At 41.0% G+C, this 27,972-nt stretch overlaps 1 protein-coding gene across 1 annotated transcript in view; it reads left to right on the top strand.

Moving 5' to 3' along the window:
- cdh13 (cadherin 13, H-cadherin (heart)) overlaps positions 1-25,579 on the top strand; it is a 245,349-nt gene extending 219,770 nt beyond the window's left edge. The window contains exons 11-14 of the mRNA XM_007889261.2: positions 2,826-2,968; positions 11,900-12,133; positions 14,772-14,990; positions 20,061-25,579. Of these exons, the coding sequence (XP_007887452.2) occupies positions 2,826-2,968; positions 11,900-12,133; positions 14,772-14,990; positions 20,061-20,068 (604 nt within the window). The 3' untranslated portion in view covers positions 20,069-25,579. The remainder of the gene's footprint in view (positions 1-2,825; positions 2,969-11,899; positions 12,134-14,771; positions 14,991-20,060) is intronic.
- Positions 25,580-27,972: the final 2,393 nt, after the last annotated feature.

The following is a 27,972-nucleotide window of genomic DNA, read 5'->3' as shown; positions in this document are numbered from 1 at the left end:
GCTCTGCGTCATCTTGAGTATGTTTTTTTTCTGACCCATCGTAATTGAATGATTCAATATAATGTTCAACGAATACTTTCACTGCAAAACCCAAACCACTGGAGCCAGAGATTGCTGAAATTTGTTAGCATGGAACAAAATATAATGATGGTTTGTTACTGAACCATCAATGTGCCTTCAACTCTTCCAAGACAGATGAGTGTTGTTTTGAAGGGAGCCTGTCCCCACGTACGCTGTATTAACTTCTGAAACAAAATGGTTTTAACAGACTAAGATTAGGATAAGGACTAAAGTCTGTGGGATTTCAGATTTCCATTTGATAGAATCAAAAGGATCCATTTTGCAATCCAGAGATATAAAACAATAATAATGCATGCATTTGATATAGCGCTTTTCACACTGGGAGAGCATCTGAAAGTGCTTCACAGGGTTTCCTACAAAGTGTGGTGACTACACAGGCAAATGCAGCTGCCAATTTGCACTCAGTGATGCCCATCAAACAGCCGTGAAGTAATTGATCGATTGTACCTGTTGTGATTGTTGACCAGGACACTGGGGTGAAAGTCCCTTCAAATGCAGCATGATATGTAGCACTTGTGAGTCATTAAAGACCCTTTCACCTGCTGGAACTGGAGCTAGAAACTTCACTGCCGATGCCAAAGGCTCTTAATGGAATGCTTTTTTTTCGTGTTGAGAACCCATATATGTAATTTGACACCAAGCTGCAGTAAATTAACAATTATACACAAGGTTTCAAGTGTACAAAATGTGAAATTCTCAGTGGGTCAATGGGGTGCTCAACTGAGCTTGGTTTTAAGATGCTCTTTTGTGGGCTGACCAGAGAATATATCAAAGTTAAACGTGAGAGAAATTGGATGAACAGAGTCTGTTATAGAGCAGATTTGGCATGGTGTACAGGGAGGGGTGTTCAAATTTAACGCTTAATGCAAACTCTCCACTCTCCTCCCCCGAAATGGATCTCAATGCCGGAGGGACTTAAAGAGGCAGAAAAATAACTATTACATAGGAAAAAAANTACTAATGCGATTTTTGGGAAGAGTGTTATTAATGTTACTGACATTTGAGATTAAAGGGCACTCCATAATCCCATTGTTCATTTTAAAGTGCCTGTGTTCATGTGTGTGTATTGTGAGATCAAATACCATAGCAACTAATACTACAAGGCTGCAGTAGTAACAACCGTTCGATGCCTGAATACTTTCGTCGTCAGTTACTATAGGAGCAAAATTAGTTCTGTTTTTAGGGAAGAACAATAAAGATCTTGTAATCAAGGATAACCCTCTAAACCCTTTCGCCCATAAAACACACAGTCACTCCCTTTCACAATCGAAGTGCTTCCTGTGAAGCGCTTTGAGTTGTCCACCCAAAGGCACTGAATCACATGTAAAGATTGTTGGGATTGTAAACCTGGTGATGGCAGAGCTTAATCCTGCACATGTAAAACTCTCAGCTGTTTCACCATAAGCCGTATCGTTGAGTGAATACAAGCGGAGGTTCTGCCTTTGCTTCTGAGCAAGGCTGGCTTTCTGCTGCCTGTTCTGGTCATGATGATATTGTAAGTCTAATTGGTTTAGGTCATGCCTTATTGCCTCGCAGTGCTCCCCTCCAGCTTTAGTGCCAACCCAGCACAGTTTTATTTACAACTCCTGATTCAAGTCTATTTAACTTGAAACGATAGGAGCCCAATGCAGCTTGCCATTGTACTATTCTTGAATGTCATAAATTAGATGCAGCTTTATTCCTAAATGTCAACTGGATATTAGATGCTTCTGACAATTAAATTAACAGTCAAGGGAATAGGGTTAAAGAAAAATTTCCATAACTGAATAAACACAATGAATAATTACGGCTTGCATTTTTCCACTTTCACCATAATTAACACTGGTAGTTACAACACTCCACAGACATTTCTGACTTTGCGTGCGGTTCCGAGTAAGGGGAGAGCTCGAAATGTAAACGAATTACCGCAATGGAAAGATCAAGGTCATAAATTGCTGTACCGTGCTTTTGTAGTATTTCCAGCATACGTCAGAAAAACACGTTGCTCAGTTAGATAAATCATTGCTCATTGCTCAGCAGTTTGGGACTCCCATACCTGTCAGTCCGCAGGAACCGTGGGTCTTAACCTTAACAAGCAATGCAAGCTGGTTTCACTTTCCCACTCGCTTGTGTTGGGAGTTGTAAGTTCAATTATAATTTCTCTTGGGCGGCGGATGCTAAACAGCTGTAAAGATCAGACGTTGTTTCTTACCATGTTTGGATAATGATCCGATCCATGAATAGTATCAAGAGCAATAATAATCCTTGCATTTGATGCAGTGCCTTGTCGTGTTGTTGAGACATCTCGAAGCCCTTCACAGGATACACGGCAGAATCGGTGTGACAGTGTGTATTTTGTGGGTGAAGAGTAAGTAAGAGAGAATACTCACAGACTTTAAATGTCGCAAAGGTTGTCGGGGCCATTGCAACTCGAGGCTTTGCTTTTGAATGGGGCTGGGTTCCACTTCTCCAGGAATCTGTGTATCGTGTCTCTTCTACCCCTCCCTTCCCTGTCATCCAGTCCTACTTATCCCAAACGCCCCTACATTCAAGTCCCGTCTAAAGACCTTCCTGTTTGACTGTGCATTCGGCCACCCTCCCACCCTGAGCCCCCGCTGCCCTCCGCCCCTCCTGACCCCAACTCCCAGCTCGGGTCCAAAAAACCCCTGACCATCCAGTGCCCTGGGACGTCTTTCTGACCCGAAGGGCATTATACAAGTGTAATTTGTTGTTGTTGTTGACGTTGGCTCCTTCCCTGTTTGCAGGTTCTCACTGTTCCAGGACCCGGCCGGCTGGCTGGTCATCAACTCCGAAAACGGTACGGTCACAACCAGAGGCATCCTGGATCGTGAATCTACCCACGTCCTCAACAGTCAATACACCGCCTTGTTCCACGCAAGTGACAGCGGTAAGTACGTACCACAAAAAAAAAACAATAATCCTAGCCATCAAATACTCGCACGTTGCCTCGGTGGTCGATACAATTCGATTTGTCACAATTTACTTGGTTGGTTGTGGGTATGAACCATGAGATAAACTGCTGTGTTGTTGCGTGAATCACCCCCACTCCCCCCTGCCCCCCTTCCACAAAAAAAACACAACTGCTCACCCCCACTCCCCCTCCCCCGCAACCACACGACCCCTCGCCCCACAAAAAAATTGCAAATACTTTATTCCATTTTTTTTCTGTAAACCAAAATATAAACATTAAAATGCATCAATTTGAAGTGAAATAGCCATAAATCGGGGAATGTAAATGAAGACTGGCCTTCCAAAACATCATCATAAAAATAACAATTATTGCATTTGGTACAGCGCCTTATCACGTCGTTGAGACGTCCCAAAGCGCTTCGCAGAATATATTGTAAAGTGGATTGACTGTGTATTTTCTGAGCGAATATCCCTTGAAATATTTATTGTCTTCTTGTAAAAGCAACTTTTGAACAGTGCTGTAAATAAGTAGTTGACTCTGGCATTGGCTTTCATTTGATGCACCAACAGCTGTTTAGAACCCAATTGAAGTGAAGATATACGTATAAAATGTGAGGGGAAGATTTGAATTCAAAGTGTCCTTTGACATTTTTTAAGGACGTCAGGTTTTTAGGCTGCTCACCTTAGCTCTCTGAATCACTAAATATTTTTGTGGCCTGCGTCCCACACCTTAAGAGGTTTCCAGTCACTCAAAACGGATCCCCTGGATGTTTGCCACACACAAAGTGGTGCCTCTAGGAAGGGAAAAGATGAGCGAGGACAGAATATAATGCATAAATAATCCTGGCATTTGATATGGCATCTTCGTTTGGGAGGACGTCGCCAAGCTACTTCACAAGATTCACTGTAAAGTGTAGTGACTGTGAATTTGTAGGTGAAGGCAATTTTAGCTGGGGGATTGTCGGGCACCGGGAGAGACAAACTTCCTTCTCTTTTCTAATAATGCCACAGGATCTTTAATATCCACCCGGATGGACAGATGCGAGCTTGGTTTAATGCCTCATCTGAAGGACAGCACCTTCGTCAAGGCAGTGCTACCCCCCACACTCCCCACCCCAGCCCTGAATTGGAGCATCAGCCTAGACTATGAACTCAAAAGCCCCAAAGTAGTGCTTGAACCTCCAACCTTCTCGCTCAGAGGCGCTACATCAGATTATCAATATTATTGATGCGACAGATGAGCTTTCACAGAGGTCTGAGAGCAAGAACAGCTCTCCTCTCTCTGCTCAGTAAAGAATAATACGATACAGTACATGGAAATAGATAAGGCCATTACGCAGGGAAAAGTATAAAAAAACAATCAAATAAGAGCTTCCAGTTAAAGGTTTTCACAAGCGCCTATTGTTAGATACCAAGTTATTATTTCAGGAACTGTCGTGCCAACGACTTTGACTAGACAGGTATGTGTAAGCTGCAATAGGACACTCAAAATGATGTCTTTTCATTTCCAAGTAAGCTCTGCATACAGCGCACAAGATAACAGCAACAATATTTCATCTCTATCTATGAAATCTGGTGCCGTGTTATGTCAGCGCAGGGAAAAATGTAGACTTCACTTTTCACACAAACAATGTCTGCAACTGTCAAAAGAGGAGCTTCAATATATTTTTTAACTACAGCCTGAAAAATGAAGGGGAAATAAACCGTCTTATGTAAACTTCACTTGGGAGTAGAGGAAATTACTCTTTAAATCCCAGCGCCCTGCCCTTTAAAACGCTACGGGATAACCTGGGTAAAGGGCGCTATATAAATGCAACTTGTTGTTATTTATAATAATAATAATAATCCTTGCATTTGATATAGCGCCTTATCATGTCTCAAAGCGTTTCAAGGAATATACTGTAAAGTGATTTGACTGTATATTTTGTGGGCGAAACACGGCAGCCAATTGTGCACAGCAGAGTCCACAAACAATCGTGGATTGAGTGACCAATTCTTTGATTTGTTGATGAGAAACAGAGGTGGATATCAAGTAGCCATTTGACTGAATGCATGAAAGCTAAATCAATATTAAAAGGACTCAGGTAGGAATCTCCTCCCCCACCCCCACCGCCTCCTCTCTCCCTCCCCTTACAGTAAGGGATACAGAGAACAAACACAGAAGAAGTCCAGTTGACTGGATGGAAATTGGTGAGAACTGTATTGAAGACAGTTGCAAAGTTACTTCCCCACCTCCCTCCCACAAAAAAGACATGATTCTTCTCGTTCAGCTTTATCCTGATAAAGATGTCCCAGGCCTTTTTAGCACAAAATCTATCTATTACCCTGATCGCTAGCGCCCCAGCCAATAACAGGATTGCAGATGTCACTTTGTTCGCCGTGGTACATCAAGCCTCACTTGATGTGACCTTTACATAATATACTTGGATTACCTTGCCTCGGGTGTCATGATTTTGTTGCAAAAATACGTTTTGTTTCTGTTGTAATATTGCTGTCCAACTTCATATCATGCGATGGTAACCTTTTCTATTTCTTTATTTGTCCCCTTGGCTTGTTTCCCTTCTTCTCCCTACCTCCCTCTCCTTCCTTTCCCTTCAATCTCCTTTGGCAATGTAAGCATTGATGTACAATTCAAAAATCCCCAGAAGTAAACGGTTTGTTTGCTTCAAAAAAAAAAGAAACCTTAGACAGGCGATGCTAGCAATGTTTGTGAGATTGATGCTAGCTTTCATATCGGGGAATTGGGAAAGATCATATTTTTGTTCATTTTTACGCCTGGCGGGATTTTTCCAGTAAATATGAAGGAGAGAGAGAAAAAAAAGCTTTGATTTGGTGTGCTATTAACTACCTCTGTGAGGCCTGGAAACAGATTCAGAGAGATTGTATGGTGAATTGAAAATGCATTTCAATTCCAACGGTGGGTCACAGGCTATGCCACTAACATCCACGGCGGAACAAGATAGAGATAAACGAGATCGCAACAAAAATCATCTTTCAGAATCATATCCTTATAATGCTCCTATTAACAACCACAGCTCTCTTAACCTGAATTCATTGCTTTCCATTTACATCAAAATAAACCACCGCTGCCGTCCCCTGAAACAACATGTCTGTTAGTGTTTGCGCAATAAATGGTGGGATTATAATTTGGTCAGAAAGATCAATTCTGAAAGCTACACATTTGAACACTTTATGTATAATTCTCCCATTCAATCCTCGAACGTCTCTTTTGCATTCCCCAGTATCTCCTGTCAGCTTCCCGTGGTTTATTCTCATTGTCTACTGTTGCATTGAGGTCCTCTCGTTTCTCTTCCCTCCCCCATGCCTCAGCTTCCCAGCTTTCCACACAAAGCAAATAACTAGTCCCAAGTGAATCACTATGACTCACTCCTGCTCCCTAACATCTGTGGCGTATCTACACACACCAGCAGTTTAGAATGTTTATTACCACCGATGTTTAGTTTGTCTAGCCAACGTCTAATAATAATCCTTCCATTTGATATAGCTCCTTATCACGTCTCAAAGACGTCTAAACAAACTTCATCTTTTCAGTTCTTGTCTTCGTAGCGTAGAGTTGGGCAGCCCATCCAACCTGACAATCCTTCCTTGCATTTGATATAGCACCTCAATCAATGACGTCTAAAAGCACTTCACAGGATTTGCTGTAAAGTGCAGTGACTGTGTCGTGATTGCAACAGCCAATTTTGCGCAGAAAGAGTCATGAAGGGAATAACCAAACACTGGACGTGAAAGATCAAGAGTTAATAAACTCAAATGAATACATTTTCCCCTCACTCCCCACACACACGCACACTCATTCACTCACACACATTCATACACACACACACACATCTGTGCTTCATAACCTGCAAGAAAAATTATGCCTTGAGTTCTGACAATTTGATTAAAACGCATTGAAAATCTCATTTTGTTTTAATTTATCCAGGTTAATGTCACAGATAGAAATCTAGTAATTGGAAGCGTAAAAGATGGGTCTATTCTTTCAGAGAAATTAAAACTTCTTTTGGCAGCAATTCTATAAGGTGCTGTCATGTTATCCAGGAAGGGTGTTTGATACTAATAATAACCCTTGCATTTGATATAGCACCTTATCATGCGATCGCAATGTTTTAAAAGCACCTCACAGGATTTACTGTGAGGTGTAGTGACTCTGTATTTGTACACTTACGCAGAAGCAGTTTGCACAAAGAATGTCCTGCAAAAGCCAGGCCGATCACTAATGATCAATATACCTGGGGGACACTGGGAGAAATTCCCTTCTCTTTTCAAACAGCGCTTTCTGCCTGTTCAGACTTGTCATTAAAGATCCCGCCACACTATTCGAAAAGAGAAGGGAGTTTCTCCCCGGTGTCCCAGCCAACAATCCCACCGAATAAAATTGGTTACTCGCTTCATGGCTTTTTGTGGGATACTGCTGTGCACAAATTGGCTGCCTTCTTTCGTTTACGAAACATACAGTCGCTGCACTTTACTGTAAATCTTGTGAACCCACTGTGAAATGTCGCCTATTTACAGCAACTTTCACGTTAGGAGGACGTCTCAAAGCGCTTCACACTACTGGCTCGGCACCAGCCAAGCTTGGGTTGCCACATTAGAACCAGCCTTCCACCCCCTATGTTTTGGGGTGTGGATATGTGTGCGTGTGCATATCTATTACAATGATTGATTCCACTTGAATTGCTTCCATTTACTGCAGGGGACAATTAATTACCATGGTAATCCAATTAGAGGCAATTAGACATATTGTGCATGTTATTTGCTAACAATTCAGATTTTAAAAAGTAAAGTTCCACCACCTGGGTCCCAGGCGAAGTGCCAACTGTGCCAAACAGTCATTTTACTGCAGGGGACACCTGTTCAGTGTTAATGATTGTTAAGTAATTTCTGAAAGAAACAAAAAACATTTTTAAAGTCATGCTGGCATTGATGTTGGAGCTCCCAGTTCCAGTGAATTGAGCCAATTATCCCTTTGGTGAACCTAAGGTAGAATTAGCTCTTGGATATCTGAACTTATCTGATTTCTAAGTTCCTTTTAGCCAATTGGTGTATTATTGTGTAAAATCCAAGAAGAGCTGTGATTTCAATGTTTGCATCTTGAATACTCTGTGAAAATCTGAATTAAATTAAAATTAAACTAAAAGTGCTGTTTGAGAACTGTGTAAAAAATATACTTTTTTTTGCTTAGATCTCAGTGTTGTATTCCCAAGCGCAATATCAAAAGAGTCTTTCTTTTTAAAACAAATGAAAAAGCGACATTCAATTTCCCTCCTTGTGCATTGAATACAGGTGGCTAGCTCCTGACAAAGTAAATCTCATGCATCAGTATCATCTTTGCGGAGAAAATGTTGACATAACGGCTCCAGTTGTGATTGTTTACGCAGAGAGAGAGAGGAACATTATCTCTTCAGAGTTAGAGTTCAGTAATGCAGCAAATGCTGACTTCTCATTGTTCAAATCGTTCCTCTGAATCCTAGATTGCATTTTAATGACCTTCATCCGGAAACTTTTTTGTGTGATTTATATTTACAAGACCCTGTGATTTTGTACGCTGGCTTTTTATAACCTTTCACAATCAGCACCACAACAATCATGTTTAAGAAGCTGACTTTCCCTACTCTGAAAGGCTCTTTTAACCCTCGCTGTGCCTCGCAAGAGTTCACTCTTCAAGGTGTGAATATTCATCCAGAAGTGTTATTTCTCTGCATAGGATGGGGGTTGGGGGAAGAGGGAGTCTTCTGCTTTTGATACGTCAAAATCCCATCAGAAATTGACCAGATCATATCATGTGACCATATGTATGCCTCACTCGATACATATCATTTTCACTGCCTATTTACAGCAGCTTTCACGTTAGGAGGACGTCTCAAAGCCCTTCACACTGCTGGCTAGATACCAAGCCAAGCTTGGCTTGCCACATTAGAACCAGCCTTCCATCCCATGTGTTTTGTTGTGTGTGTGTGCATATATCTATTACAATGCGCTTTCGGTCATCTTTCACCGCCCTCCAGCCCTACCCACTTGGCTCCTACCTACAGCTCTGTGCTATCAGCATTTGCCTATATCCATCTTTAAATACACTAGGTCAGTGCTCTTTGCCAGTGGTATTAGACTGGCCAACCCTGCTATTACCATGTTGCTGACTTGATTCAGTGTATAGTCTTTTTACAAAGCACTGCAATTTGATCAGAGTGAGAATAGAGGAAAGAAACACAATCTCAAATGACCGGGTACTTAAAATGTATTGTGAAAATTGTATCCCATAGGGTTCTTAACCTTGTTTTACATTGCAGTCAATGGCAATTGGGTTTGTATGTTAAGGTAACCTTGAGCCAAGAGTGATTCTATCACTACTAATCTATCATGGGGACAACTGTAATCATTTCCTTACTTATTAAAACGTAATGACTGCACTTAATCTGCAGTATTGCACTGTAACTTGCGAGTAGTGTTTGTTTGAAGTCAATGTGCTTCACTGAGCAGAATAATCGTATCGTATCCTATCTTATTTGCCGTTTGTTTCGTGGTTTCCCTTATATCTCCAAATCTTGTCAAAGCCATTCCCGAGTTAGGTATTGTTGTCTTCCCTCTGGGAGTCAGTTTCATTATGATGAAAGATTAAAAAGGCTTGTTACCGCATGGATGACACCAGCTCAGTGTAATTAAAGTTGGCAGCGACATGCTAGGTTGTACCCAGTGGGGTTGGAGTTGCAACAAAAAAAAATGCCCTTAATTTAGTACTAAATGGGAGACAATATTCCAAGGTCAGTTCCAGTCAGATTTCTAAGTTTGAGGATAAAGTACATTAACGGAGTGGAGTCCAAAAGAGTATTTGGTTGAGTACTTGCCTCGCAAGAGAGTGCACCCGGATTCAATTCCCAGACAGGACAAAACGTTGCTTACTCCACAGGGCTCTGTTTACCCAGCAGTAAGTAGGAACCTGGTTGTTTGTCGATTGGCGGATCACTTTCCTGGGGGTAATAATCCCTTCAAAAATAAATGTTAAAAACCATTTTGTCACTCACTTTGTGGGGCATTGCAGTGAGCAATTGGCTGCCGTGTTTCATCCATAAAATGTCCAGTCAATTCACTTTACAATATATTCTGTGAAACACTTTGAGACCTCTCGAAGACATGATAATGCTCTACATTAAATGTTAGGATTATTATTGATGGACAAGATTAGAGGGAGTTTTTCTCTGCACCTAACCTGCGCTATTCCCAAACGGGAGTACTTGATGACCAAACAGGGGGACGTCAAAACCTACTGCAGTAAAATGAGAATTTTTCCATTCCCCAGCATTAATATTCCTCCATCACCACAATGAGGAGAAGGCAAAAGCAAAAAACAATTCTTGACCTCAACCTTTCGAATGAATGGCTTTAGAAAGATTGCAATAATGTGATGTACTGTCAGGAAATTGTTTTTAAAGTTCACACTTGTAAAACTCTTCTGGTTTTTCTTGATTGTACAGATAGTAAGAGAGGTTTAGAAAGTTACTTTAGCCTAGACTTGATTATTTAGCGTCATTTCACAATGGGAGGACATCTCAAAGAGTTTACTGTCAAGTGAAGTGACTGTGTATTTTATAGGCGGGTGTAAAGGGAGCCAATTTGCAGGCAGCAATGTGAAATGAATGATCGGTTTTATATGGGGCAGCACGGAAACAGGCCATTCGGTCCTACTAGTCCATGCCAGGTTGTCCACAAGTACGGAAGGTGTTACATTTAAATGTTTGATACCTGATAAATCTTGAAAATGTATTAAAAATATACAACAGTGCACTGTGAAATTAAAATCGAAGGAGCACACAAGCTGTTTTTCTGGGAGTTTCAGAGACACATCATGGTAAATTTTCAGAGACTATCACTAAGCCAAGTTCACAACCTCAGTTTATTACCCTGAAAACAAGAGCAGCTATGTTCGAGATGATAGACTGATCTCTGCCTTGGGCACTAAATTATTCCCCAATGATCTGCGCTCGCAGAAACCTGCCATTCAATCTTTCCTAACGAGACCAACAGAACAAACTGGGATGATTGACATCTTTATAATAATTTTTGCATTTGATATAGCGCTTTTCACATCTTCTGGACGTCTCAACGCGCTTCACAGAATAGGCTGTAAAGTGAATTGATTGTATGTTTGTGGGTGAAATTCTTTCTTTATTGTTATCCGCCAAGGCTCCGTTCTGAATCTCTGGCACACACAGAAGTGGGAAAGATTACACTTTGCAGTAGAGAGAACTTGATTTCACTTGGCAAAGGAACTTACCATCAAGTGTGGAAGAAATAATATTACAAGGCTTGTAGGCTCGTTTCCTTGGACAATCGTAAAAGGAGACATTGTTCTAATAATAAATCATTAATAATCATCCTTGCATTTGATATAGCTCCTTTCACATCAAGAGGACATCTCAAAGTGCTTTACTGTGCAATCTGCCTTTTCATATGGATGTTTAAGATCTATTTTCGAATGGGAGAAGGGGAGTTTCTCCCTGGTGTCTTGGACATCAATTCCCCAAACAAAATTGGTAATTCACTTCGTGGCTGTTTGTGGGATAATAATAATACAACTACTACTACTAATAATAATAAGCCTAGCATTTGATACAGTGCCTCATCACATCTTCAAGACATCTGAAAGTGCTTCACAGAATACACTGTAAAGACTGTATATTTTGTGGGACGAAACGCGGCAGCAGGATGTTGGATGCTGCACTTCCTAGCAAAAACAGTCACTACACTTCAAAACAAATAACTCTGTAAAGTGTTGTGAGACATTTCGACTTGATCAGGAGCAATATTGAATGCAAGTATTATATTACTGAACATGTCAATATGCTGTTAATCTGTATTTGTGATCTATTGTGTTGCTTTCGTCCTCTAGGTGTTCCTCCAGCCACTGGCACCGGTACCTTAATCATCACTATGCTGGACGAGAATGACAACCCTCCCACTGTTTATCCGACAATAGCGAGAGTCTGCGAGGATTCAAAAGTTCTCAATGTGGCCATCTTCGGAGCAATAGACAAAGATCGGCAACCGAATACCGACCCGTTCATATTTGAGCTGGGCAAGCAACCCGGAGTCGAAAAAACCTGGAAAGTCAGTCAAATAAACAGTAAGAAACTCTCCTTTGGTTTTCGGAAGCTCCCCTTCCCAGAAACAACTGCTAATAAAGTATTAGGAGCCCTTGGGTCAACGGCTCACCTGAAGGACAACACCTCCAGCAATGCAGATTTGCCACAGTTCTACACTGAGGTGTCAGCCTAGATTATGATGTGAGATCCAACCCACAACTAACATCCAACTAAGTGCGTGCACAGAGGTCTGAATCAGTATCATACTGAAGTCACCTCCTCAAAGTGTTCTCAGCATCAGGTCTCCCGCACAATTCACCTGACAATTGCCCCTTTTGTCCCCAGTATACACGACATAACATAGCGACAAGCAGATCTAAAAGAGAATTTAAGAGGAACTACTTCAAGTCATGGGTAGTGAGATCGTGGAAATCACTGCCTGAAGCACTGGTTGAATCAGACAGTGTAGATGCATTCAAGAGAAAGCTAGAACTTCACATGATGGAGAGAGGCATAGAAGGGTATGAGAGGGAGTAAGGAATCGGTGAGGACCCGTGTGGAGTATAAACACGGGCACAGATTGGGCCGAGTGGCCTGTTTCTGTGCTGTATATTCTTTGTAACTTTCATAGCAGACATTGCACGGCAAAAGTGCTTGTGGGTCATGGTAAACTGTGACACACAAGCACATCTCTCTGCTTTGTTTATAAATGCACTTCTCAATGTGTTTCAACACATGGCTGTATTGCAGAAGGCTATTATGAAAAAGCATACCTGGCTCGCTTTATCTCTCCATAAAAGACGGATTCTTTTATGGCGAGCATTCACTGTGATAAAGAGCAATGTTATGCACCTTGGGATATCGTTGCTACATGAAAGCCGCTATATAAATGTAATTTGTATTTTATGTTGAGAAACCCAGCATTTTTCCTAGTTTTGGTCATATCAGGTATGATATAAACCAGACATAGCCCATCATTCCCTCTCTGGTGTCCTGCAATGAAGCCAAACTCCCACCCAAGTATATCATTTCCATTTCGTCCTTGATTTTCCGAGTGGGGTTGCCAAATGAAGTAAAATCTTGATGGATGGATGGATGATTAATGTGCTTGGTTAGGGTTCATGCAATTTAATGCCATGGCATTGTGTGGTTATAAACAAATCTGAGAGGGAAATAGTAAATTTGACAATCTCAGTTTTGACCCATTTAATCATTCACGCAGTAATTCAGTTGCGAACAAAAGATGAGAAGTGAAGAAAAACCTTGAACAAAACACATCAAGTCTCTAAAATATGCTGTTGTTTCAAGGTAAACAGAGATAATAGATTCTCTACACGTGCTGCAAATGAGATTTATGGCTGTGTATTGTTGATGATGACCATAGCCTTGTCAGCCTAATGGGTAGGAGTGGTCCTTGCAAACTAGGACAGTAGGGTTAAAGATGGTCACAAAAGCAGGGTGGGTGGGGAGCTTGGAGGTGAGGAGGTAGGTTTTGAATTTGATCCGCTGAAGAGATAGAAATAGCAATTCCCAGAGAAGGAGCCCAGAGGGATGGGATGGAAAGATTGAATTCTGCAACTGGATAAATGAGAAATGTCTTTTCTGAAAATGATGGGAGGTGGAGAGTGAAAGGCGGTTTATTGCTCGGGAAGTAAAAGTAAAAGACTGCAGAGAACACAAAAGATAATTTCAAATAAAGTCGGAAAAAGCAGAAAGGTAGCTTTAAAGGTTAGTGCTGTATCTGAATGTGAGTTGTCTTGCACTATTCAGCTCCTAACACATTCAGCCGTGTCCCAGTGTAATTGTCATTATTGAAGACAGGGAACAATATATACTCGAATAATAGTGTTACAATTCTGAGGAAATGTATCACGTTTTCAAAAAGCTGCTGAAGTTCAGAGACATGAAAACCTCACAGCGTGACCTTTCATTCCATCTCACAGCCTGTCTTTAGAAAGACCAGAATGTTCGAGAAAATTCGCTTATCCTTTTGTACATCTGAAGGTTTTTGCCTGTTTGCACCGCGTCTCCAGGGACACTGCAGTGCCCGTAGGGATATAATGTTAAGTGGACATTGTACGTTCATCAGAGGAAAAATGGTCCCTTACAGACCAAGGTCAGGCCTTTGAAAACAGAGAGGTTTTCACTTAACAAGAAGTGACGCAAATTATTGAAATGAATAGAGCTTTGGTTAAGTATTTAGACCTCCAATGAGCACATATGTCGGAGGTACCGTCCTTGGGATGAGATGTTAAACTGAGGTCCAATCTTTGCCTGTTCAGGCTCTCTCGTGTCTTGGCCAACAATCCCCCAGATAAAATTGGTCATTCACGTCGTGGCTGTACGCAAAACTGACTGCCGCGTCCACCGACAAAATACACAGTCCCTTCACTTTTACAGTAAATCCTGTAAGCGCTTTGAGACGTCCTGATGTGATGAGATGGGAAAATTGCTGTAACAAACGTAAGGGTTTCAAATCCCACTTAAAGACCTTCCATTTTGACCGTGCTTACGGTCACTATCGCCCCTCCATCCCTCTCCCCCCTGGCACGGGATCAGACTCCACCAATGTCAAGCGCTCCGGGAAGCTACCCCACGTGAAGGACGCTATGTAAATGCAAGTTGTTGTGGTGGTTGTTATTTCTGATGTTCACCCACTTTCCTCCTGTGTCTCTTTAGCCACCCATGCTCAGCTCAGCATGCTGCGCAAGCTGGATAGAGCAAACCACGTCCTGCCTATCATAGTGACAGACAGCGGGAAGCCACCACTGACTAACAGTACGGACGTCCAAGTGCAAGTCTGCTCCTGCAAGAACAACAAAATGGACTGCAGCACAGCCAGCTCCTTTCACATCAGCCTTACCCTGCTCCTCCTCCTCTCCTCCATCACATTATTCTGTGAGTTACCTTAAAAAAAATTACATAACGACTTACTTCAGCTCTCATATGACAAAAATCAAAGTCCTTTTCACTTTTCGAGCCCCTACTTCAAATTTATTGTGTCGTTTCCTCCGCAGTATAACCCTCTGCAATAAACTCGAGGTAATGTCCTCATAAATTCATTTTTGTTTTAACGTCTCAGCCGTTAGCTGGGTAAGAGTGTTTTGGTTTTTGTGAGATGTCAACTAAATTACGCCATCCATAAACTTTTTGTTTTGTGCGAGATGAGGGAAATTTTCAGTGCATAACTCAACAGCACTGCGTACGGTTAAAGTATGTAAAGAGTCATGGAAGTTGAAGCTTGCTTCTTGAAATTACAAAACTCTGAAAGAAATACTGTGGCATTCCATTTATACGATTGCTCTTTTATAGGGCTCAGTATTGATACAATACAACGGATAACAACTCAAGTACAAAATCAATAATCGGAGTCAGCGGGCAAAAGACATGAAATGAAAATGAGAACATTATAAGATTAAATCCAAAGCACTTGATGCCATGGATTTTTTTTTTTGGAGTGCTTTAAGGCTCACTGAGGTGAGAAGCTCGTCATAGCTCCCTGAAACATGTTGTTTTTGATGCCAATAAACTCCATAATGATGGTAAATACTCAACAGCGCAAAACTAAAAAGGCGAAAGTGTGTGTGCAGTGAATTGTTAATTCGGTGAATGACACATTTATTTCTGGCTGTCAGCCCCCTTTGAAGTATGGATAGGGACCTTGCGCTATCCTGGCATTTAACCACTAACTAACAGCTTTGCTGGCAACAAATTACAAATATCGGCCACGAGAGAACCTTGACATTTCTGGCTATCTTTACTGCACATTTGGCAGTGCCGCAATCATGTCAACATTGCTTGGGGACAGGGACTCTGGAAATTCACCGCAGTTTACTCAGCAGCTGAAAGAGAAAGCTGGCTTTGCGTTTCAGATATGATTCTATCATTAGAACCAACCTAGTCGGAGAATCTCCTGTAGATTTTTTTTTCTTTGGGAAGTTCTCCCGACAGGAAAGGCGCTATACGAATGTAATCTTGTTGTTGTTGTTGTTGTTGTTGTGGTCAGCCGGGTGTCTGACACATGCGGAAGCATAAGCTGAAGAGTTTCCAAACCAGACTGCAAGGACTTTATTTTCACACGGAACATGTAATAATCCTTGTATTTGATCCTGCGCTTTCCATGTTGGGAGGAAGTGTCAAACCGCTTTACTGTAAAGTGTAGTGACTGTGTAGTTTGTCCTTTTTCTAAGTCTGGAATGCAATGTGCACTCTGTCTTTCTCTCTCTCTCTCTTTCTCTCTGGAGCACCCTGCTTACCTCATCGTGTGAGAGCCAAGACTTGGAGACTTTGCAGGCGTGTGTTAATCCTTTTGAGAAGTGACGTCCGTGGCACTTCCTGCGCAGAGACCAGAAAGTGACATCAGAATGCCCTGAAGTCGGCCATTTTATTTAGCGCAGGAAGCTGCCTATTCAGCACCAACAACAACGTGCGTTTATGTAACGCAGGACAGTGTCCCAGAGCCACCTGCGCTGTGCGTCCGGTTAATGGGAATCCATCTGTCAAGCAGGGCTAAGCAGGGAGTGTTGCTATAACGGGTAATGCAGTCAGACAGGTTTCCTGCCATGAAAGATTAGTCCTGGTTCCTTCTTGTCAGATAAAGGAAGATTTATCAAAGAGACTCTGGTTAGAAAGCAGCGCCCGTTCCACAGCAGAAATGTTTGCTTCACATGACTATGACCATCGCTCATTTCTCAGTGCTGGCTGACACCTGAATCGAACCAGTTGATAAAGTACGTAAGAAGACACAGAAGTGAAATTAGCATCGGGAAGTTATGGATGATGGTGGCTGGCATCGCTTGACACCGGAGGAGAGGAACCTGGCAGTGTCAGCTTGCTAGTTGTGGCTTTTGTTTTCATTTGAGGGGGTACAGAAAAATCTATCACCAATTTTACACTCCTTTAAATCATTGTTCAAATCTTTGAATAGGACAGAGAAACGCAATAAATACTACCAGTTCACTAGCATTCAAGTATGTATAATCGCTGTCTTTAAGATGCTAAAGGGGCAAGACAACATAGATCATGACAGACTGCTTCAACCTGTCCAGAATCGTAAAATCAGAGCACACGGCCTGCGATTGAAGAGGGTTAAATTCAGAACGAATCTACGCAAACACTATTTCGGTGAGCGAATAGTGAACCTGTGGAACAGGCTCCCGAGGGAGACGGTTGAAGCAGGAAGTGTTGATTCTTTCAAACACAGATTAGATAGTTTTCTTTTAGGAAATAACATTATGGGATAGAGTACATAGGTAGTTCGGGACATATGTGCATGCGACCGCCAGGAAGGTGGAAGGCGAACTAGATGGACCTTGGTCTTTTTCCGTCTCACATTTCTTATGTTCTTATAATACATAGGAGGGGGGTTAGCAGTGAAAATCTGTAGCTGTTTACAAAGTCCAAGGCAGAAGCTTTAACAGTTTTATAGACTTTATTAATGGGAGAAGGCTAATCCATGGCTGCTCAGCAAAGGATGTTAAGATGGTTCATAAAGGAGAAGATAAGTCCACAACCTCTTTTGGAGGGTTCTGTGTATGTCTGACTGTTCTTAAGGGGGAACATAAATTTACAAATACACACTTCCCAGTAAAATCCGGTGTATCTGGGTCTGTATCAAAAATGCAAAGGGTTATTATTGTTGTAACATTGCAGGAGCTGTTTATTCTGTGGGGAAGTTGATACGCTGCCTTGGAAAGGGTCACTGTTTGAGTGTAGGCTGCCCTGAAGGAGTTTCATTAGATGTCCTGAGGCATTTTTTCTAATGCGTGACTTCATGGAACCTGACCTTTTCTCAGCTTCGTTGTATTGTTCCGAAGTTATTTTTTTAAACACTTAGGAACTTGTGAAGCGAGTGATGTGCCAACCCAGGGGAACAATATCTTTCTCGCGGCTGTGATTATTAATGTGACCTTTCAATCCAATATCGCTGTTGATATTCCCACACCTCACGAGCGCAATAAAGTTAAATATTGCCCTCGAAAGAAGACGCTTGAGTGATGATAAACAATAACACGCTGTTCATTTCATTTTTTCACCTTTTTTCCATTCTTTTTAGGTGTTCTGTGAATATTTTTTATTTGGTGTGAATACCTGGCCCGGAGGATAATGGGTTTACTTAAATTTGGAAAGTTGTTTAACGGAGGAATCTGACTGAAAATAATTCAAGACTTTACTAGTGATTACTGTGATTTTTTTAATAAGAGCATAGGATGGCTAGAAATAAGATAAACATTATACAGTGTGATGGGCCTTAGGATCTTTAACAGAACCATTCAGCCAAATTCTAATACATTTAAACGGGTTTCCAATTCCTTCCAATACACAGTTTGAATCCCATGTTATAATCTATATGCAGATGGAGCCCTTTGAAATTATCTTAAACATGCAGACCTGTGCTCGGTTCAATGAGTATCACTGATTGATAAAACGCACGCCATCTTTTGATACTGGTAACTGCAACAACTTGCAAATTAAAGTGATGTACACTTGAGTTAGTGGTTTGGCTTGCTCCCGGTTGTTCAATGCAACCCTTTATTTCACGCATCAATTGTAGATCGTCGTACATTTTAAAAAATTATTTTAGCATTTAAAATGGGAAAATGCTGCTCTGTAAAACCGATAGTCAGTTCATGTCTGAAATCCCGTTCGTCTTCTACATTTACCCAAGGCCAGGATATTCAACAGCACGGTTTGGCAATCCTTTACACCTTCAGTGTATTTGACTTGGCAGATGTACCCAAAGGCTCTGTTCCTTCACAATGTGAGGTCCATTGCAGCTGGCAGAACAGAAGATTCACAGTATTTCACACGGGATTGGCATCTATCAATCTGAAATCATGCCTCATCTATTTTTTGACTGTTAAACATAAACATATGTGAAATTGCAGGGTTATAAACACTGGATGTTTTTTATTTTTACGAGTTGGGTTACAATTCCTCTCTTCAGTGTTAGTTCCACAGTAACAGTTTCCTCTCCCCACAACCACCGAAGGCCATTTAAGACAAAAATTTAATTTATCACATATAATCCCAGATGTACCATAAAATCTCTTTAAACTATATTCAACACACACATACATATAAATAATACAGTGAGGGGAAACCGAGGGAATTTTGTTAGTATTGAATGCTCTCTGCAATATAAAACTGTTCTTCAATGAGGTGTTTTTTTTTACCTCCAGTCTGGAATCAACAGTTTTAACAAAATTTATTACTATTATTAATAATAATATAGACCAGTTGGGAAATGGATTGTGTTTGTAATCCTTATATTTGGTACACTTCACAATATGAATCGAATAGTAATAAGTCTTACCTGCCGAGTCCTGTGGTTCCAGGTTTGATCCATTGAATTTGAGGAAATTGCAAAAAAGGGCTGTTTTGAAAAGGGCTGTTTTGAAAAGGCCCAGAAAAATCCAAAGTAAAATGGAGTTTGAATGACAAAACACACAGTCACACCACTTTACAGTAAATCCTGTGAAGCGCTTTGTAATGTCTTGAAGACGTGATGAGGCGCTATGTCAAACACGAGGATTCTGTTTTGTCAGTTTCGATTACAACCTGTGCACGAAGCATTCAGGCTTTTGTTAAACCATTTGTCAAAGGAGATATTAACTGTTGCCATAATGTCACCTGGCAGCAAAAGTAATTCTTAAGTTTTGAGGAGCCTGAGAATTATCATTGGGTGATTTGTGAAGAGAGCTATTAGAGCGATCTCCTTCGACAATTGTCCCACTGAATCCAGAATACCTCGGCTGCGTGTAGGAGGGAGATTTCAAACCATCTCCACAGTCTTGCTTATTAACCCAAATGGATATTCTTCAATTAAAACTATTGCAAAGCGACAAAAGGTTCCCGAGTGTGATCTGCACACGAGCAGGTCACCGTATGCAATTTTTTTCTTTGCTGCCGCTCAAAAGCAAGAGACAAGTTGCACCTCTGTAATTGATTCTTTTTCTCATTTCCCAGGCCTGTAAAGAAATGCTGCTGTTTGGTGCTGCCTAATTGAGTTGCTGTGGCAACAGGAAGAGAGCGAGAAAGAGAGAGAGAGAGAAAATAAAAGCCAAATCCGAAGAGTTTACAGGATTTACAGTTGCTCAAGTTCTAGGCCTCCTTGCTCCAAGCACGCTTTAAGTTGTACCTTAATTTGTACCTTCACTAGTCTATCAAACTGTGCTCCGGTCAATGGCAGCCTCTGACCTTACTGGCTTCCATTAATGGGTTCCACCTCCGTGAACAAGTGTTGCATTGCTTTCCCTTGAAGTTCGACTTGAACATCTATGCAGAGGACTTGAGAGCAGGATACGCAATCACTCCAGTGCTGTTCTCTCCAATATTTTACCGGCAACGGCATTGAGAAGAAGAATATTTTGTCAGAGCAAAACCCTTTTCTACAGGAGACACTATTTGGAAGCTATGTAAGACATGCTGTTGATTCTTGTTCTCTGTGTGTCGAAGAAGTTTAACATAGGTTGTGCGTAAGTGGTTAATATTGCTGTACATGCATCGGTTAATCATTTCTTTACTTTTACTTTTCAAGCAGTACTTTTAGGGCAGAATTAGCTTCAGAAACCTCTATACTGCCACATACAGGATTATACCAAATACTGTGTTTCTGGTGAAGAGTTGCTGCTATCAGTTGAGGGCGCTTAATCCAAAAAAAAATTTGGAGAGCTAAAATAAAATAATGAATAATAATAGCGAACGAGAGTCATAATGGGAGGATCCAAGGCAATTCTCAAACTTAATGCTGATGTGTCTCCAGACAGACTATGGCAGCTGGATATTTAACGCTGTCATTTGCATGCTTTCTGCTAGGATTGGTGAGAAGTAATGAGCATCTTCACAGAACCTTTGCAGCCCTGCAAGATTTGCAATTTGTGTCTTGACTTTTTTCCCCCTTTAACTCAACCTGATGCCTGAGCACTGAACAGGTTCAGCTGCTAACTCACTGGGGGCTGAGTTGCATTTCCCCCCCTCCAATAGGAGGCAAATATGCAGTAAATTCCCCTATTTCTAGACATATTGTAAGAAATGTTACAGCGACAAACCCTTAAGAGATTCAACACACAAAAGTGCAAATCGCAAAATTTCCAGTCTCAACTCGCAAGGATCCTATTAGCTTTGGTGAATAAATCACAGGAGTCCATTTGATCACTTGTCTGAGCTTTCCAATGGAAATGCTCTTAAACAATGTTTCCCAAGGTATGTAAGCTATGCCCCAGCTCCCAGAGTGAGACAGCTAATCTCCAACCTCCTCCTCCTTTCCCCTTCATCTGTATTAAGTTGCATTTGCCAAACTCCTGCGGGCTCATTCTAACCCTTATCCCTTGAACCCATCGGCGATAAACTTGACGTGAACTTGTGAGACCTCCAATGTCCTTGTCAGGATCTGGTATACCGTAGACGTCTAGAGATGAAGTCTTCCACCAGAGTTCTGTTCATAAATTCTAATTCATTTCCAAATCAGTCGATCTGTGGTATAATTAACAGGCTCGACCTCTTGACTATTTTCCCATCACCTCCAGGGATCCCACTTTGTTTCATGTCCACATCAATGATCTCCACCACTCATCATCAAACTCTCAACTCTGCTATTGACAGTTGGGTGCAACATGCAGATAGAATGCCTTCAGTGCACACAAATTTATTCATCTCGCAGTACACTGCATGAATTAGTAAATTTTTTATCTACAAATCCTTTGATTCAGTCGCTCACATTATAGAGTTTCCTCATGTCCCTCTCAGACTAACCAACGAGTGTCACCTTTTACCTTTTGATAGCTCCACTCTCCCTTCTTCTTTAATCAAACAACCTTCACTCCTGCCACTTGCCCCTTCATCTTCTGCTCTTCCTCAGACAGTCCCCTAGAAGCTCAGTTCTCTTCCATGTGCATATTATTTCTTCCCCATCATTCACGTCACTTTTCATTCTCTACAATGCCTACATTTGCCTGAGAGTTGATTCCTGCTCCCCCGTCTGTGGAGGAGTTTTCTGGCACTCTGGAGCGAAATACATCACAAAGGTTTATCTGCTGTGTGGTCTTTCCTACAACTTCGGCCACCAACTCCTTAACAACTCTTCCTAAATCTTTCCATTTGATGCTTTGATCATAACTTTCCTCCCCTCCTCCTCAGTAGCTTTTAAATACATAAGTGAGCTTGCTCCTCCTTCTCTGTGCGATTAAAGCCAATTCATTGCAGAGTTCTCTATGTAATTTCAATCTTCCACAAGGTTTCAATCCTGGGGTATTTGCAATATGCCCAAACTGGATTTGTTGGGTTAATGTGTTCACAGTTGTTACATCACCAATGTCAAGGGACATCCAAAGAAACAGCAGTAGGCGAAACCAGTCACCAATGATTCCTTCTCAACTTCTCTGTGAACCCTTTCAGTCTTAGTGGTACACTATACTATGATGCTGGCTCCTTCAAGTAAGATCCCAATAATAGTAATAATAAAATTCTGGCCAGCGTGTCTCAGCTAACACGCTTCTCAGATCTGCTTCAACAACACATCTGTGAAACCTTTATTTCAAGTGAACGGGGGGAGGGTTGTTCCAAAATTCCGGTTAAACGTTTTTACATAAAACAAACAAAATCGGTTAACCTGTCCCCTGCCCTCTCTACTCCTCACAAAATGCCCCTTTTAAAAATATAGTGCTCATCTGAAAGAGTTCACCTAGTAAATTCTTATACTGTTATTATGTTCTCTCTTGGCAAGTTTAATAGTTCTACATACTATTCAGGGCCCCAGTTTCCTTTGAAAATAAATCACCACTCGTGCTTTTTTTCTAGGATAGTCCTGAACGTTTAGAAGCCGATGACATATTAAGCGGTCCACTTCGAAGACATCAGTTAAATGTTTTAAGATGTGGGTTTGAATTGGGATCTGATGGAGGTCTGTACTCAATGACGGCAAGTAAAATGACTTGAGGCAGACACCCCTTGACTTGGTGAAATCGAGGAGCTAAATATTAAACGGTAAAGTCCTACTGACTAAATCACGCAATGATTATAGGACGTAGGCAAGATTGCAGTGGCAGTGTGGAGCTATATTGTGCAGCTACAAAAATGCAAGTACCTATAAGTACAAAAACGAATGCCACTCTGGCAGTGTATTTCCTAATTTACAATGAATTCAAGATTAACCTGAAAAACCAATATTATTGCCACCTTAAAACGCAACATATCTGTGTGATTTGGGGTATTTAAATAGACATTGATAAAGTTAGTGAAATGTACATCATGCATGTCTCATTATTATCACTCCTATCCCCCAAATGTTTTGTTTGAGTGCTTGAGATCCCTTTATTTGGGGGTCGGTGTAAAAATAGACCCATCTTGTGGTTTGGTAACCTCTTTGTGCCCTCAGCAAGTGTCATGTGTTTCGCAGAATCTGTCTGTGTATCTTAGGTGCCAGAGAATGTTAAAGACTCCTCATCATGTCGACTGGGTTACACAGACTGGAGGCTTGCAAGTTCAAATCTCACTCTAGGCCCTGTTAATGAGTGACCTAAATTTGGGCAGATGCTGTGATCTGGGGGTGTTGAATTGGCCTGAGTACCACTTGGTTTCAGTGGGGGAAAATCAGCCAAAGGTGGAATCGGGCTCAATTTGGCTCAACCTGCTAACATTCACTATCAAGAGTCACACTTGAGTAACGGCCGCTTGGTGAGATATTGAAGGGAATTTTCCTTCCAACGAGTTGTAACCCAGTGGAAGTAAAAGTGAGTTAAAAGTGCAGTTAGGAGTAGAGGAGAGGAAGGTAAGGGAGGAAATCAAGCTTCTTGTTCTGGATGACAGAACCGCTCAATTGATTTGTAACACGGTTGAGAACACAAACAACAAAAATTGTGAACGAAACTGCTGGCGAAAGTTCCCCTGTGGCCTGTAAAAGATAAAGTACCTTTGAGTATCATCTTTTTAATCAAATCTGTGAAAACATAGTCTCGATTTCCACAATTTTTTTAAAAAAAATAATGAACTGAAATACACTTGTGGAGGCAAGTTTAATATAGACTTGGGACATTTGTAGATTTAAAAAGTCTGAATGGACTAATAGAGTGACAAAACCACTAAATATTAAGTTAACATACAAGAAAATAGGAAACTAAGCTCTGGATTTAAGTAGGGTACAAACAGCGATTGGGTAAGTTTTGAGAGAACATTTTAGGCATGCTCAGAACTTCATGAGGATGATCTTGTCTACATAAATTACAGCAACTCTGCCAGTTATGTGCGTGTGTGTGTGTGTATATGTAACAAAAAAAACTCTGGTAATTCTTGAAAGATACAATTGTTCTTCTAGACAGAACTGGAGATGCCCAAGGCTTATTTCGTACATTTTGAGAGTGAAATCTCCGGTGTCTTATGGTTTTCATCCATTGTTTCTGCCAATGTTAAGTTTCTTGTAGTCAAGTTTGATTTTACTTTAGCAAAAAAAAATACTACAAATGTTGAAATGTCTACAGAAAGTGGACAAAGATGTGGTAGAATTATATAACCTCGATCGTGAAGATAGAACGCCAGCTGTAACCCAGTATGGTGATGTTCTAAGCCAGAGTCTAATGGACACTGAAACATTTAGGGAAGCTAAAACTCTTAATGCAGTCCCTTAGAGCAGTGGTGGCCAACCTTTTTAGTCGACCAAGCAAATAAATTTTCTCGATTGAATATTTCTTCATTCATTGCCTCTCCATTGGCATCACCGCTTGGTAGCTACTGGAAACAAGGCAACGACTTGGAACAGGATCACCTGGACTGGTGCGAATGTGTGGCAGACCACTTCTTGATGGCCCCCCAGGGCCACTTCCAGCCCGAGGGCCACAAGTTGGTCACCACTTCCTTCGAGCTTTTTGAACAAGCTGTCGCGCCGATTTAAAAGGAGGCGTGCTGAAAAATGCTTTAATTTAAAAGTAAAAAGTATTTAAAAAAAGTCAGGGGCATAAAATGATGTGGCAATCTAGGAGTTGAACATAGTCCTTTCACCAATAATGTTTCCTCTTACTCAATGTTATTGTGAAATAAATCTCAGTATCTTTAGTAGTGAATGTACAAATGTAAACTGATGCACACTATGTTTCAGATCAGATGCACATGTTAAATAGGATTTTGTTATTCGAAATTATATTTTTTTCTCTCTCAAGTTGGAAAGGCATAACACACTCGCCTCGATGTGGTACTAAGTAAATCAACTCCAAACACTTCTTTATTTTTAAGAACCTTTTTCTTTTTATTCTGTTTCGAACTTTACGAGAAGGCTCCCTTGCCAAAACGGTCCATTTGGACACATAAGAAGCAGTTATTCCATTCGAACATATTTGCTGAAATGCTTGCTGTTATTTAGCTGTACTAAGTGTTACATACATGAACATGATGTGATTGCAAAAAGAAAAAAAATTAAAATAACAACCCTTGTATTTATTTGTGCGATGCTGAAATAAAGGAAGTCTGGGATTTTATTCTTTTGACAAAGTCTGAATTTTCTTTCTACGAACCAGTGAGTGCTTTTTTTAACTCTCTCCCAGTTGAACTGCACAACAAGATTCCCCAGATAAAGTGCTGTGAACACTATTTGATAATTGTGTTCACGCTGTCAAATCTGACTTGCTACTTCACATATCCATGAGATTTTATGAAACTCTTGAGAAATTTCTGATCTCCCAGGGCCAATTAGTTTTCTTTAAAGTATAGCTCCCTGTGACACTGAAATAATAATAAAGGTGCTCAGATGTGAGGAGCAATTTGATTACTGTAATATTATCGCAGTGATGCCAAAATATATTAAAAGCTAATCCAAACACCTAAACCCAACATTTTCATTCTCTCATATTCTCATTTCCTCTCCATTCTCACTGATGTATTCCATTCAATTCTAATCTATTAGCCCTTTCAAAATAGGTTTAAACATATTTATTTGTTTATCTCCTCTGCTCCTGAGGTCTCTCTCCATTTCTCTTTCTCCCCAAAACTTGCTACGCCTCAATGAGCTGAAAAGTAATTCCCAGAGCCAGTTTTGGAACCGGTGAAGTGTCATCCTGAGTCCCCCAGAAATTGATCTTTTCGTCGGAAGCATTCCACAGGGTTGAACCAAAAATGATCACCTACTGCATGACTGATTTATCAGTGATGGTGAAAGGGATTTCACTCAGGGCAAGACAACTGATCAGTGGTGCTCTGGGGGTTAATATCCAGCTACTCCAAACATGAACCTCCCCAGCGACTCACATGTATTTTCCCCAACTCCAATCCTGCCTTGATTTCTCTTATTTACGTCCTGCTCACAATCACTGTGACCTCTGGCATCTATTCTCATCCAAACGCCCCTCGGTAACGCTAAAATATTAATTTTTCCATTCTAAGGAATTTTTAATTGCGAGCATTTTAATGCATTGAAAAAAAATCCTTGCAGCAACGAGTAACTTTTTTCTACATTGCTGTAGGTTATTCCCCTTTTTAACTCTTCCCCTCCACCAACTCCACGTTACCCCTAATCTCGTTGCAAAGTCTGGGTGAGGATGGAGCCTCTCCTCATTGCATGTGTCCTCATTCCTTCTGCAATATATTCTTATAACAAACGATGAAAGTTTCGCTCTTTGGGAATCCCAGGATACAGTAGTTGCCAATACTGAAGCTTATATATAGGTTTATTAAGTTATAGCTCAACTTTCAAACAATATCTCTTGCCAGCAATTCCAAGCACCGATCTTGAATGCTTTAAACACGACCCTATTTTCCTACACTTTAGCTCATTCCCCATAAATCTCCTGATTCAAAAGCGAATACTCCATCCCTTACTCTCTGCGTAAATCAGAAAGGTGGCGTATTTTCAATCATGTTGAACACCCCTGTTTGCTTCTCAGCAGATTTATGTATTTTGGGTTTTGTTTCCTTTCCCTTTCGAATGTATGGCTTTGGACAAGCGAACATACAATTCAAGGTTTACTTAGTGTCTCAGACGACCTTTACCTGATCGTTTCTTGATATCCACAGGTTCTGGCAGTGTGCGAGAGCTCAGACATTTTTTCTGATTTTTTTTTCCTCCCATATGTTCTCATCCAGCCAAATTGATGTCCTATTTCTCTCTTAGTGGTCATTAGAGTGAACGTGAGGAGAATTCATTCCTCCCACGAGATTTACATTTCCACCGCCTTCGCACAGTTTCAAACAAATCCATTACCAGTAAGTTGGACTCAACCAAGTCCACATTCCTGTCAATTTTCAGACACCCATGGAAAGAGAAAGATTCTATCTCCTGAAAACAAAGGGAATTCTACATTTCTTGGCTCCTTAATTATTGATTGAATAATGATTGATTTATTATTGAAGTGAGGAATTGGCACCAACAGAAGAATTTCGCCCAAGCCCCTTAATATTAATTTAAAGCAAAGAAATTATTGCTTTTCCCACCCAAATGAACCAAGCTTGCAGTCGTAAAACATGTATGGATCTGATGAACCTTTTGGTGAGACGTACAGGGAATGCCCTGATGGAGATGGAGAGGCATCAAGGCTTTTTTAAGAGATAACGCAAACAGTATCACAACTGTTTCGGGTGAGAAGGCCTTTCAGCCCATCTGATCTCATCCCTCCGGAACATCCACCCTTATCATAGCACCGAGCTGTTTGCTAAATGAATCCAGTGTCCCTTGGTCAATTACCTGGTCTCTGTCCTGAAATTACCTTTTCCTACTCTAAGCCTATGTTCTCTTGTTCAACCAGTATTTAAAGACCACAGCCAGAGGTTTGGCTTCAAGAAACTTGGCCCTGTTCTGATCAGCCTATTTTCATTTCCAATGAGCACAACAGAAAGCGACTAATACGGTAATAGTCAATTGCATTATTTGAGAATATCAATCCTACACAAAAGCTTGTATCTG

Source organism: Callorhinchus milii, unplaced genomic scaffold (assembly GCF_018977255.1).
Source record: "Callorhinchus milii isolate IMCB2004 unplaced genomic scaffold, IMCB_Cmil_1.0 Scaffold14, whole genome shotgun sequence".
Classification (NCBI taxonomy): domain Eukaryota; kingdom Metazoa; phylum Chordata; class Chondrichthyes; order Chimaeriformes; family Callorhinchidae; genus Callorhinchus; species Callorhinchus milii.
The sequence above is the reverse complement of the archived record's forward strand: the minus strand, read 5'-3'. Positions and strand labels throughout refer to the sequence as shown.